Source organism: Aethalodelphis obliquidens, unplaced genomic scaffold (assembly GCF_003676395.1).
Source record: "Aethalodelphis obliquidens isolate GAN/ISIS:26980383/991018 unplaced genomic scaffold, ASM367639v1 scaffold8, whole genome shotgun sequence".
NCBI lineage: Eukaryota > Metazoa > Chordata > Mammalia > Artiodactyla > Delphinidae > Aethalodelphis > Aethalodelphis obliquidens.
Genome location: NW_020837952.1, coordinates 30,828,800 through 30,844,035, shown reverse-complemented (window position 1 = coordinate 30,844,035; position 15,236 = coordinate 30,828,800). Strand labels below are relative to the sequence as shown.

The following is a 15,236-nucleotide window of genomic DNA, read 5'->3' as shown; positions in this document are numbered from 1 at the left end:
AATATAAAACCCAAGTTACATATTTTAATTAAATGCTAAAGTAGCACGTTTTTTAGAACGTGAATTGCAGAAGAGTATCTGCAGAGTTATTTCTCAAGCATGAGCATACTGAAGATCTCCATTAGTCTTCCAGTAATAATTTACCCTTGCTAAGCATGATTTATTTACATGTTTCAGAGAGATTATGTATTTCAGATTAGGAAAGATATTGGTCAATATTTGGATACATCTCATAATTATAAGTGGCCTAAGGTATTATAAGAGTTGGGTGCTTCTATATGAATTCAATATGAATTATCAATAAGAATAATAAAAAAAACCTCTGTCTATATATTTAATTGAGTAAGTATTATATATCACTTAAGTCATTTACAAAAAAAAAAAAAAAAAACGACATGTGAACAAGAGCATTAGTCAGTCAGGGAAAGCAGATTATCATGGGTTTACATACTCTATGATACCTTATTATATATAACCTGCTGATCTTTCTACACATTCTCCTGACCTTCTTGCCTTTTTATTTGAGCTATGTATTTCCTGAGCAAAAATATTACAATTCGACAGACCTGGGTTAGGTCCAAACTCCAACTTTTACTAGTTGTATGATTCTGGACAAATTGGTCTCACCCTCTGCCTCCGTTTTTGTCCAATAATGCTGACTTTGAAATATTACTGTGAGAATTAATGAGATAATGTGTGTAAAGCAGCAAGACATAAGTGTAGGTGCTCAATAAAGGGCAGCTAGTAAGCATATAATTAAAACATAAACAACAATAATATTTCCAACTTATTATATTCTTGGAAAAGCTCTTAAATCATTGCTATTTGAATAAGGTGGGACATATAGGAAATAGATGCATCCATAACTGACTTCATTTTATTCAGTATAGCACATGAAATAAAAGCAATGGATCTTTTATAAGTTCTTTGGCACTCCTTTGGGCAAGTAACAATCTCTCTATGACTTGATTTCTTAATATGTAAAACATGGATAATGACAGCACTTTCCTCCCACTATTATCATGATTAAATAATTTAACACGTATAAAATATTTAGAAGAGTTGTCTAGCTCAATTTACTCAATAAAATCATTTTATTCATCAAGAGCACATAAAGTGTGCTACATTTTCAATCTTTGTATTTCAAAACATTCTGATTGCATCACCTTAAACTGATTAAAAACAAATTAATTCAAATTGCTAAGGAATAATAATAAGGAATAATGATAAGAAGCAAAAAATATAGTAATTCTAGATGGGAAAAAAAATCACTTGATTCTGATAGTACCCAAAAAGACCACCATGAATGATACTACTGTTACCCTCAAAAACTACACAATCAAGTAAGAAAGCCAGGATATAAGGCTATTGTAAAGAGCATTACAAAGTCATCTAAATCTACTCCTCAGCAATCATCAACGGCCGGTCAATGTTGTTGTTTTTTAAATTTTTTATCTCCCAGTATGACTTGCTCAGTATCTGGAAAATAGGTTTTAAATACACCTTTATCGTATAGTTAAAGAAACCCATAAGTAAGCTGACTTTCCATTATGTAAGTGGCTCTGTACTCAACACTTTCTATCCATTACCTCATTTAAGTAACAATTTTATTTAGGCATTATAATATCCTTAAAATTATTCCATCCCCTGTGCAATCTCTTTACAGTTTCTATAAACCTAATCTTAGCTCACTGGTTTATCTTATTCTCATTAACGACATACGTGAAAATCTGGTTCTTATCCATTTTCTGTATGTGCCATGTAGAGCAGTGCTGTAAAATAAGTTTTATGCTAAGATTGAATGACTTCATTTTTATAAGGAGTATTATTTACTAATTTAAATTTGCCTTCTCAAATATAAACATATATTTAAATGACTATAAAATACACACAGTCATACACATACACAGAGTCAAATGTCTTTAGTGACTTTTAGCTAACCTACTGTTGATTTGGTTAAGAGTTATTTACTGAACATCTACCATGGTATTAGGTTCAGGGAATTTGGTGGGGAACAAGTGGAGACTGGGTCCTCCAGGATCTTAGTATTCAAATAAGTTTTATTATTGTTTTGTTCAGAGCACAACAAAGTAACATTTGATCAAAATTCTTTTAAGTTCCTTTTGGGAATCACTAAGGTAAACAAAATAAACCAGCAATAAACTTCATTTTGTTACAGTTTTGTCTAAGCTGTTCCCTTTTGATCCTTCCTTAACATTTCTTAATTACCTTATCATTTTGCAACCCGATCTCTTTGCTATAGCCCATGAACTGTTTAATTCACATTAAGGAGTTAGCTTTAATTATTTTCTACCTGGCTTAATTCTTGGCTATAACTAAATGTTGCTAACACAGTCTCAAGTTTTTTTCTTCAGTGAAATAAACTCAGCAAATATTTATTGAATGCTTCACATGTACTTGAAACTGTGCTAGGTGTTACTAACAGCTGCAAGATGATTCTAATCCCTAGTGGTGGCTCTACATTTATAACAAAATTAACCTTGTCTGCCTCATCCTGATCTTTCTTTCTTCTAACTATGAAATTTGAAATTTGACATGCATAAATATTATAAATGTTGGAAAGCCACGTTATGTCTTCATCCTTATATTCTTAGCCCTTAAACATCTTACCATCTGCTCTCCACCAAAATCCCTGTACTCAAAACCTGTCCCCTCTCAGGAGTGCTCCACATCAAAACCACTCACTCACTCTCTTTCTCCATCTGGCTCATCTCAGTCTTGCTACCAATTATGCTCGCTATCTTTAGGATATTGACCCTCGGGTTTTCAACAACCCAGCAACTCTCACCTTACACATGATGTTCTTCACTGCAGTACTAAACTCTAAACTTCCCTGCTAAATTCCAACCCAGATCACCAGATTCTGAAATTACTTCTGTGCATGATGCAACAGTGAAAACAAAAAGACAAACAAAAACCCACAAACACAAGACCAGTCATTACTTGCTCACACTTATGTCCATCATGAGGGAAGTAGCAATGACTTACTAGGAATAACAACAATTAGAAGCCAAAACCAAACTAAGTAAATCATGGTAACTCCTCACAATTTTAGATTCCATCCTGTGGCTTCTAATTAATTCCTCCTCGCCCTCCCTCTCCCCCTCCTCTCTCTTCTGTTTAAAGCAGATGACCTCATTTATCCTAATGGAAGTCATCAATACTGAGTGTCCTCTGATGGCTGCCCACACTGTTGCTTTCTCAGCCCCTTGCTTCTTCATTAATCAGCAACCTCAGTGGTATTCTTCCTCTATCTGCAACTTTCTTCAAATAACTAACCCCCTACCTTCTGCCCTCTTTTCACTCTCATCTTAAATCAAATGTTGTTGACTCATATCCCTTGGCTAAATAACTATATGTACAAGACAGAAACAGGAAATATTATTAAGAACTCGCTACTGAGCAAGTTGCTCTAAGGTTTTTCATGGCATAAAATTTTAATTAAAGCTTCCACACTTCGTGCATTTATGCCCCACCTCCACGAGGATTAGTGCTTTGTTAGGTTTTAGGGATTCCATTTAATTTTCTATTCTCTGACTGCCCCACTTGACATCCTCCCTACCCACACAGAGCTGGTTAGTCTCCAACAGTTTTACGAAAAATGTTGCCCTCTGGTGGCTTGAAATTTTCAACTTGGCAAGTTGTGCATGTAAGATATATACACATATATGTATATTTGAAAATTACTTGTAAATTTTTTAAGTATTTAACAGAATTTAAGTACCTAAAAATCATTTAAATTTATTAGTGAGTAATAGAAGTTTAAAATTATGGCCATTATTTTAGGCAGATTCAAATAAGTTAACAGCATAACACAAATTGATTGCATTAATACTAGAAAATTCTTTATTCTGTAAGAAGAAAGATGGAGTTACCGAGTCTTAAATGATTTGCTCACATATACGAAATGACATAAATTCTACATCATCAACCTACTAAAGATTAAAGTATCATAATTGTAGAGGATCCCACTGATTTTCTTTTTCATCTTTAATCTTACCTTGACTATTTCTATTCTGTGTATATGTTGTGAAGGGGGAGCAGAGAAAAAGAGTGAGGAGGATTTAAAGGTCATCATTAAATTTTACACTTCAGAATTCAAATTTTAAAAAAATTGCTTTTATTTCATCAATCTAATACTATTTTGATAAAACAGAAGCAAAACAAAAGCTTAATGTAAAGACACAAAACCTCACACAGTAATAAGAATGCAATTTGGTTTACAATCATGTAATTAAAGTAAATAACCCCATAAAAATTATAGAGTTGCCATTTTGGATTTTTACCTAACAGGTCATGCTTTTTTTTTTTATTTTTTTAACATCTTTATTGGAGTATAATTGCTTTACAATGGTGTGTTAGTTTCTGCTTTATAACAAAGTGAATCAGTTATATATATACATATGTTCCCATATTTCTTCCCTCTTGGGAGGGAGGGAGATGCAAGAGGGAAGAGATAACAGGTTATACTTAATGACCACTGTCAAAATGTTAAATTTAAGATGTGGTTGTTAACTTGGATGTCCTTTTTCATTTGTTACCCTACCATGCCCCCTTGTGACAGACAAAAAGAGGTTTAATTTTTGCTTCATAATAATTATGTCTAATTTTTGGCCATTAAAGCAATGACTTTTATGTATGAGCATATATTCCTTATTAAACTTTTTCTAAAAAATATTATTTACTATGCTGATCAATTAAAAATGTACTCAACCTAAAAAAAACCCTTCAGTTACATGAATTAGCAAGAAACACCTATATATTTCCAGAGACAGATTCCAACAAGATAAAAGTTTCCTTACTTTCACTATCACAGACATTGCAAATGCTGTAAATATCTAAGAAATTAGATCTTGAACATAAATAAATAATAATTATTTGTTGAACGTTGGCTGAATCAGTTCTTAAGCCACTTCTGGTATTTGAACTTGCCCCAGGAGTTTCAGTAACTTTTATTTTTCTCAAAACATTGATTTAAACATTGTTTTTGATACTGTTGAAAATAAGTAGAAATATATATCAAAGCAATATAACATTATCAAACTACCCCGATTTACTGAATTCCACTTCCCTGGAAATGAGAGTCTCATCTTCATTAAGGGTTTGGGGTTGTATTTCCCTGGGAAACCACCACAGAGCCCTGATGAATTTAGTAGGAGTTTACAAGAGTACAGGAGGCATAAAGCAAGTTGACAAACAGAGCACATATTTACATTTTCTCTAAAAATGCTTAAAATTTCAATATTTAAAAGTTGACAAACGTTTAGTACACAACAAAAAACATTATAGTTATCTCAAAAAGATAAAAGGGAAAATTAAGATATCACTAATATAATGCCAAAAAAGGAAAGTTGAACATTTAGGAATATAAAACTGAGTCATCAGTAATTTATCAATGGCTATAGTAAGTGCTGTGCCAACAAATAACAGTTATTACTTAGAAACCAACAGTATCTTGGTTATTTTTATTTCTGTTTTAAAAATTAAATATACATATTTCTTACAATTCTATGATTGAACTGATTAAAATAATAGAAAAATTAATAAAGATAAAAATTAATCTGAGTGCTTCTTTGTATGCTGATATAAGCTAGAACTATAGGATAAATATAGATTCCTTGCTCTTCTCAGGAGTAATGTTACTTTTATGGAAACATTTCACTGACATTAAGATCTTTATAAAAGAAACTGATGAGTGAGAGAAACTCAAAACAGATTTTAAAAAAAAAGTCATGTTACTTATATTGAGCCTATGAGTCCATGAGTAAATATAAAGTTTTAAGTAAATGTAAAGTTATATGAAATATACAAATAATTTTAAATTGTTTTAATTATGGTTATAAATTCATAGCAACCAATTTCATGCTCTGACATCTATAAATTACTCCACATATTAAGTAATTTTAATAAAATGATTAGAGGTGTCCAAAGAAAGACAAATGATTTGAATAGCCTGGCAAATGGAATAGAAGAAAAGATGCCTTTGAACATTTCACAAGTTCAGCATAATCACAAAAGATATACACTGTGCTCCTTTTCCAAAGTGTCAATTTGTGAAGTCTTCATAGCTGATATTCATGGAACTGATGAATTTATAGAAATAATTTACTGAATAATCAAGCAATTTAAAAACACACAAAGGAATAATCACACGAAGCAGACGCTCTTTAGAATCAACATTTGCTGAGATTAACCAGCTTCGAAACCAATTACAGCATAATTCTCAGTGCACAATAGATAGAATAATCAATAGCCAAGTAGCTAAGGAACAGGGCAAAAGTGAAAATAGCATTTAAGAGTATAATAAATCATTAAATGTAATATCATAATTTTCTCTAAGTTTTCTTGTTCTTTTTTTATGGAATTATTACCTTGGACATTCTTATATCTGTGCATTTCATTTCTATTCTCATTAAATACAATTTGCTAAAAAATAGTTTAAAAGATTTTATCTTTAATGTCAGATACATAGTTTTGCAAAGATCATTGATTACCCACCTAATTTTTTCCTTAATTTCTTTGATTTCATTTTCTGTGCTCTCTTCAGCATTTGCTGAGCAGTAGAAATATCCTTAAAGCCCCTATTAAAAGATTACATTTAATAAAGCCAAAAAATCCCCAGACTATATTTACATATGCACATACATATAAACACACATATCTGAATTATATCATACACAAACAAATTTGAATTCCCATTTAAGAATCTGTAATTTAACAGAGGTATGGTTTCTTAAAAACTAATAAAGGTATTCTTGAAATCTTGAAAAATATCTGCTTTGGATATTTAAAAATTTCTCAATTTCTTAATAGTTTAGTGTAAAACAGACCGACCACATACCATTCTTCTGAAATTTTTTCTTCTTTTTCAGATTTTAGCAAACTCTTTCTGCTGGTCTTTGATTCAGGTGTCCTGGATAAGGTTCTATTTTCTGAACTAGCAATAAGAAAAAACCACACTTAACTGAATCAACACAAGTATATCAGCACTTTTTAAAACTACAAGCTGTTTATGTTGTCTCAAACTCGGAAATAAAATACATTTAAGTTACAGAAAAACTTTATCTTGAAAAGTAATAAAAGTCTGCCATTAATTTAAAATGTTTACATTTCAATTACTTGAAGCATATTTCAATCCTTTCGTTGAAAGAAACACAGCATTGGAATTTTTATTCTAACCCTTATCTCTACCTATATAGCAATGTTTAAAAGTTCACTTGTTTACAACAGTTAACATTATTTCACTGACACTTAAGTTTTGTGTTTGCTTTAATAAACTTACATCACACATATTACTTACACTGAAAACTCCATAAAATCATTACATTTTTAACAAATTCATACCTCTTTTCATCATCTTACTACTTTTGTAAAGAGTATAATATTCTTGTCATTCATTAGAGGTTGATCCTCTAAAACAGCAATTTAGCTTACCTGCTATTAAACTGTGTGTGTTCCGATGAAAACAAATTTTCTTTCTCATTACACAGCCATGCTTGAGCTGGATGACTTGGTAAATTAAGTGAAGTATCATCAGATTTTAAGGTTCCAGAGAACTTATCAGAAAAAAATGTACATAAGTATAAAATAAATTGAAAAACATCTAGCATGTGTATTGTATTACTTTACATGCATATTACTGAGTAGCCTAAGAAAAACTCACATAAAAATTAAAAATTATAATCAAATGAAATTTATGGAATATACATACAAATGTCCTTTGTTGTAGTCATGAGAGATATGCTTTTGGTATAGTTTGCATATACAGAATGATTAATTGCAAAGATCATGAAAAAAATTCAGAAAACAAAAACTTCAAAGATTATCAAATAAATAACAGATATTGCAGTCCATTGACCTCTGACTGAGAATCTTCAGCTGTTGCCCTTTTAATGCATATTTTTGTATTTTTAAAGTGCTGTCAACTAGTGATTTTATGCAGCTGAAGCATATCTTTTTTTTTTTTTTTTTTGCTACTGTGAAATAAAGTGTTGAAAGAAATCCAAAATAAAGAAAAAAATCAGGAGCAAATGAAAGAAAAGCTACATGAAAAATTACATCTGGGGATGAGGAGGAAGTCAGAGGCTTCTAAAAGTAATTGTGTTTTTCAAGTCAATAAATTGTATTATTAATCACTGCAGCAGAGCATAACCTTAAGAAATGAGCAAAGATCGAGCACTAAGAGGTTTCCATGACATGTTACCTTTGGCCAGTGCAGCTGGTTTGGAAGAAGCAGTGTTTGTGAAGGGAAGCGGGTGGAATCTAAAGCAAGCCATTCCTTCTCTAAGGCAGCCTGCACAAATAATAACATTAATGTACATAATTTAGTTTGCATAACTTTTACAAAGATTCTTTTAAATTGTCTTATATACTACACATGTTAAGAAAGTATTTCAGCATTTTTATTTAGAGGAAAATCTGCTACTTGCTCACTCTGTGAGATGTTATGTATCTGTTTAATGCAAACATTCTAAAAAATGGGATAAGATTTTTCATCCCCAAGTGGAATAAAGTAAAGCCTTGAGTACTCACATGCTCTAAAAAATGAGACGTGCAGATTGTTCAGTGTATTTAACTGTTTGAGAACTATGACTCTGAGCCAACTCTAGATGTAACTGAGGGAAGTAATCCTTTAGCTCTTTATTATGCAAAATATAATATTTTCCATCAAACCTCACCATCAAAAATTTATAGTATTTTAACATATTAGTATCAATTTTCTGTAAATACTATCTGTAAGATAGCTTTTACTTAACTTTAGTTCAACATTTCACGAATTTTCTGAATAGATGGAAAAAAGAATTTTGTGGCAATATACAGAACATGGTTCCTGATATTATATTCTCTAGTTCAAGAGTTTGAATGATAAAAATATAAATTTAAATTTTGAAATGATCTTAAGTCACTTCACTCTTCATCTTACAACATCTTTATTCCATTTATGTAATTTCCAAATTTATCGTTCTACAATGGAAATATATTAGCTATGCTCGTGTTGTATAATTTAGGGTATAATTATCTAAATTTTATTCACTTGGATTATTTAATATGGTTTAAATAATATTCTGTGGTTCTATAATTGTTTTTGAATCTTTAGGAAAAAAGGATGATCATAATACCAATGAACTTGTTTTTTAAAAGTTTCTAAAATGATCAAACATATTTATGTTTTAAAAACTGGAATGACTATAAACTGAGAAGACCTAAATGCAACTTTCCACTTATACAGCTTCAGTGCTTCTTGACTATCTCTTGAAAAACCATTGGAAAGGCAAGCCTAAGACATCTTGACTACAGGCCAACAGCGCAATGACAGACCATTACTTACAGCATTTAGTCTTAGGAAACCTAATCAGATTCACGTTATTTGAATATCTATGTAAAAAGGATACAGTTGTGCACCAGTACATTGTCCAGTTCCTTCTAGACAGAGATCATTAACATATATATCACAGTTATATACCAGTTATATCTGGTTTAAGAATATATAACTGGTTTAAGAAGAGCTATTTAATGCAAAATTGCAAACAGTATGGAGGGCTCAGATTTCTAAATTCTTTCTTTTGTATGACAAATAAAGGAAAATTCATATTTATGCCAGGAAAGATCAAGGCCCAAGGCATATCAGCTATCACTAAATTAGTATTCTTACTCTGTAAAATTGCTAAAATGAAGAGAAGATGTGGAGACAATATTATGAAAGGCAATGTGCCAGAGGATTCTGGGAAGATGGTGGGGTAGGGAGCACCAGGAACCTGTCTCCCAACCTAGACAACAAGTAAACTGGCAGAATCTGTCTAGTGTAACCATTTTGGAACTCTAGAGTCTATTGAAGGCTTGTGATGTCCTGGGGAAGACTTGGATGGTAAATTGTGGTTAATTTTGGTAAATGTCAGCCCTTAGCACAGTTGCAGCTATCTATCCTCCATTCCCCAGCCCCAAGGCAGGCAGCTATTCATGCGTTTTAGAAGTACCTTGCACACAGTTTGCAGGAGCCAGGGTGGACAATGAGGACACTGTCTTCCAAAGACTGGAGATCTGTACTCTGACCGTTGAGTGTTGCTTCTGATCTCAGAGGTACAAAGAAGTGAGTGGCACCTCCCCTATTGTTGTAAGGCTATTTACCCCACCTACTAAGTGATTTCCAGAGGATTTAAAGGGCAGGTGTTCTTCCCCCAACTCCTCCCCTCTTCATTTTCCTCTTTTTCCTTTTTTGGGAAACAAACACTAAGGACTAGAATATTCATTTTAAAAAAGACTAGGATATGGGGCTTCCCTGGTGGCGCAGTGGTTGAGAGTCCACCTGCCAATGCAGGGGACACGGGTTCGTGCCCTGGTCCAGGAGGATCCCACATGCCGCAGAGTGGCTGGGCCTGTGAGCCTAGCCACTGAACCTGCGTGTCCAGAGTCTGTGCTCCGCAACAGGAGAAGCCACAACAGTGAGAGGCCCGCGTACCACAAAAAAAAAAAAAAAAGACTAGGATATTCAAAAGCATCTGCACATATGGGGGAAAGTCAGTACACATGCCCAGGGGAAGGCACAGGCTTAGAAAAGAAATAAGAAGACCTTGAGTTTACAACTCAGGCTGATCCTTGGTGCAGACGCAGCCTAAAATAATAAAAACAAAAACAACAAAAACAAAAGCAAAAAACCTGGCAAACACTGGGGAAGAGAGAGAATCTTATTTCCACAGTTACCACATTATTAGATTCAATGTCTAACTTTAAATAAAAATCACAAGGCATACAAAGAAGCAGGAAAATTTACAGCCCATTCAAAGGAAAGAAATCAACCAAAACTATGCCTAAAAAAGACCTCATGGCAGATTTACTAGACAAAGACTTTAAAGTAACTGTCTTAAATATGTTCAAAGAACTAAAAGAAGGGAGAAAATGATCTATGAACAAAGTGGAAATATCAATAAAGAGATAGAAAACCTGAAAAGAAACCAAGAAGAAATTTTGAAGCTGAAAAGTATAATAACTGAAAAGAAAAATTCACTGGTAGGATTCACTAGAGGGATCTGCCTCTGAGTAGGCAGATAAAGGAATGAGTGAACTTGAAGATATAGCAATGGAATTATCAAATCTAAAGAACAGAAAGAAAAAAGATTGAATAAAAATGAACAGAACCTAAAGGTCCTGTGAGACACCATCAAATGTACCAATATATTCATCATGGGAGTCAGAGGAGAAGAAAGAAAAAAACGGGCAGAGAGAATATTTGAAGAAATAATGACTAAAAGTTTCCCCAATTCAATAATAGACCTGAATATAAACATCCAAGGAGCTCAATGATCTCGAAGTAAGATGAACTCAGAGAGCCCCACACCAAGACACATTATAATCAAACTTTCAAAAGACAAAGAGAGAATCTTGAAAGGAGCAAGTAAGAAGCAACTTGTCATGTACAAGGAATCCTCAAGATTATCAGCAATTTCTCATCAGCATCCTTGACATCCAGAAGGCAGTGGGCTAATATATTCGAAGTGCTGAAAGAAAAAAAACAAACTGCCAATCAAGAATCCTATATCTGGCAAAACTGTCCTTAGATTTGAGGAAGAACTGAAGACACTCCCAGATAAACAAAAGCTGAGAGAATTCATTACCATTAGATCTGGCCTGAAAATAATGCTAAAGAGAGTTCTGTAGGTTGAAGTGGCAGGATACCAGGCAGCAATTAAAAGGCATATGAAGAAATAAAGATCTCAGTAACTACATGGGAAATTATAAAAGCTAATATTATTGTAACAACAGTTTGTTCACTCCACTTTTTAAGATACTAATACATTTAAAAACAAACAATTCTCAGTTTAAAAGCTAGTATTATTGAAAGTTTGGTTTGTAACTCCACATGATTTAAAATACTAGTCTATTTAGAGAAATTATTAGTCTATGTTTGGAGCACACAATGTATAAAGATGCAATTTTGTGACATCAACAACTGAAAGGGGTGGAGATGTAGCTATAAAGGAGAATAATTCATGGATGCTACTGAAGTTAAGCTGGTGTAAATGCAAATTAAGGTGTTTATAACATTAGGATATTAAGGGAGAATGAAGAGTTATTGTTTAACAGGTATATAGTTTCAGTTTTGTAAGATAAGAGTTCTGGATATGCATGGTGGTGACGGTAGCACAACTTTATGAATATACTTAATACCACTGAATGCACACTTAGAAATGGTTAAGATGGTAAATTTTATGTTATGTGTACTTTCCCACAATGAAAAAATTGGAAGAGAATTTTTTTTTTTTTTTTTTGCGGTACGCGGTCCTCTCACTGCCGTGGCCTCTCCCGCTGCGGAGCACAGGCCCCGGACACGCAGGCTCAGCGGCCACGACTCACGGGCCCAGCCGCTCCACGGCACGTGGGATCCTCCTGGGCCGGGGCACGAACCCGCGCCCCCCGCACCGGCAGGCAGACTCCCAACCACTGCGCCACCAGGGAAGCCCCGAAGAGAAGTTTTAAAAGTGATATGCTATCTGAGGAGTGACTGTGGAAAAGGACTAGTAATGCCAGGCAAGGAGTCTGACTTATGCACTAGTTTTTATATAAACAAACAACTTTTTTTTTCTTAAACACCTGCCAAACCACCTCTTTTTATACTCTCTGGGACTCCAGCTGTTTTCTTTCTGCAGCAGGACAAGGTCCCACAAAGCACAGTGATTCTTTGCTGTATCATATAGATGATGATGGAGGTTTCTTCCTTGGAAAAGCTACATGAAGTTTGAGGAAAAATATTAGTTCTTTAAATTGATATCTAAAAGTGCAGAAAACTTTGAAAATACTTTTTCTTGGTTTTCAATATAAGGTCACAAACTTTTGTTAGATTCCAGAACAATTCTTTTTTTTTAATTAATTTTTTTTGGGGTATAGTTGCTTTACAATGTTGTGTTAGCTGATTCCAGAACCACTGTCTCTTGGAAATTTCTAGAGACATAAATAGAAGGTTTAATATAAAATGCTAAAGATACTTTCAGTAATTACATAATCTCAACCAAAAATGTTACCAAGACTACTGATTTATATGAGTTCAAGCTTATTAATATCAACTATATTTGGCAGTACCTAGTATGTTGAGGAAAAAAAATCTCAAAATGTCAGGAGGAATTGGCCAAGATTATAAATATACTACTGTTTAAAAAAATGTATATTAATATATCATGCTTACTACTGGACATTTATACAAATTTCAATTATTGCTTAAGAAAACCTTCTGTTAACTTACAACTGAGAATTTGGAAAGCTTTCTGTTTATTAGAAGACTATTATCAAATTTACTTACACATTAAAAATAAACTTGAACTTAGATAAATTTGTAACTGTGTACTCATAATTGAACATTTGAACAGATAAACATATATTTGACTTTTTATCAGAGAAGAAATTATCATCCTATAATCCAACTTTGAGAGACTAGGAAATAAGGCTATCAGAAGAGCCGGGAATAACATTCATGTTTATTTGCATAGGTATGTACAAAATTTTTCATACCACCTAATATAATCCTTTCATTTGACATATGAAACTAGAATCAGATTTGCTGTAAGCCACAAGTTAGTTAGAGTTGAACAGGTCTTAGAAATTCTAAAAGCCATGTCTTGGTCTCATTTTTATTCTTCACCATCCCCAACTCTGAGCCCTAATACTTTTCTCCTCTTCTACCCAAGCTGCCTCATGCCATTTTCAAAAGAATTCTTTCTAACACTTCTTGATAACTTTTGTAGCACCTCAGAATCCTTACGGTTTGGAAATTTGGCCCATTATGAATCTCAAATCTCACCTTCTAAACCCTCTCCTCCATTCTCAACTTTTGATACATCTTCAGGTTACCTATCAGCTAAGTTTGGCCATATAACTGTGGCCGTTGAAATTTGTCTGTATAAGTTTTCAGTTTTCTGAACCATTGGAGCCTGACAGTTATGTGCCTTTTATCACAAAAGGTACTCAACAATAGTCTGACTTCACCACTCTCACTTCCTTCTGTCCACATACCTAAATAAGGCAATTTGATCAGTTAATGTGGCTGCCCCCAGAAAGGGATCATACTCTTGCAGCTACTTCCTAGGTAATGATTATGAAAAAATACATGGAGGATAATACAGTCCTATTTTGACAACTCTGGATTCTCTCCTGATCATTCCTGGGCATGAAACATATTTCCTTTCCCTAATAGGATGTCTCAGGCCAGCGTGATTGACACATCCTCAGGGTGCAGCCTGGATGTTTTCCCCACTCCCATTCTCAGTCATCCTATGGGGCAGACAGATGCCACCTGGAAGGTGTCCTGGTCATAGATCACCTTCAAACATTTAAGGAAACACCATTATGGTCCTGGAAAGCATTCAAGTCAGCTTCAATTCACTGGCCAGGGTTGTTTTAGATGACAGAACTGCCTTTGACTTCCTCCTTGCGGGCCCAAAAAGAGTCTGTAATAGCTAATACTTCCAGCTGTACCTGGATTAAAGCCTCAAGTCTAGTGGGAAGGTCAATACAGAAACTTAAAGAGGAAACGCCTGGGATATTGATAGTATCCTTCATTAAATGCATCATGAGGATAACCTAATGGATTTTGTCCTAGACCCTGTCAGATTATTCAGAGTAGCCACTGGAGTGGGTACTTGTGGGAAAATTTGCCATGTACACATGAAGGGTACATATTGTTGGGAGATAATTTTCCATAGGTCTCTAACATTTCTTCATGACTTATGACATCTTTTGTTCTGGACTATCTTTCCAAGGATGTTAATATAGCTAACAGACTTGGAAGATATAGTCTTTGAGTGATTCCTTCTGGAGCAGAAGGCAAAATTTGTTTGCTGTCTGGTATAAGAAAATAACTACTTCCCCTGGAGCATAGGATGAACAGGTTTGCTAGCAGCCTTTTATAAAATATAGGGTTTCCTAAGCTTCCAGATTCCTAAGGGGGAATTCCTGCCAATGGAACCTGGGGGCAAAGGGAATACATAAAAACATGAGGCTTCTGCTGCCTGATGTGACAAGTAATAAATGTCTCATTTCTTCTGCCAGCATCCATGAAAGTGTGGCAGCCTAACTTGTTAGACTGCATGCAGGATACAATCTCAGATCCCTCACATTTCTTGGCACTTAAAAAATTAAGGTAAACTATGCTTAATAAAAACTAAAACAAATTGACTTTCGTTATCAGTGTCCCCTTGGTTAACCATCTGTAAAATGAAAACACATTTAAG

General features: G+C 33.8%; 1 protein-coding gene across 1 annotated transcript in view; it reads right to left on the bottom strand.

Annotated features, from left to right (window-relative positions):
* LRRIQ1 (leucine rich repeats and IQ motif containing 1) overlaps positions 1-15,236 on the bottom strand; it is a 174,025-nt gene that overhangs the window by 54,409 nt on the left and 104,380 nt on the right. The window contains 4 exon segments of the mRNA XM_027108216.1: positions 6,520-6,602; positions 6,863-6,958; positions 7,456-7,577; positions 8,225-8,314. Of these exon segments, the coding sequence (XP_026964017.1) occupies positions 6,520-6,602; positions 6,863-6,958; positions 7,456-7,577; positions 8,225-8,314 (391 nt within the window).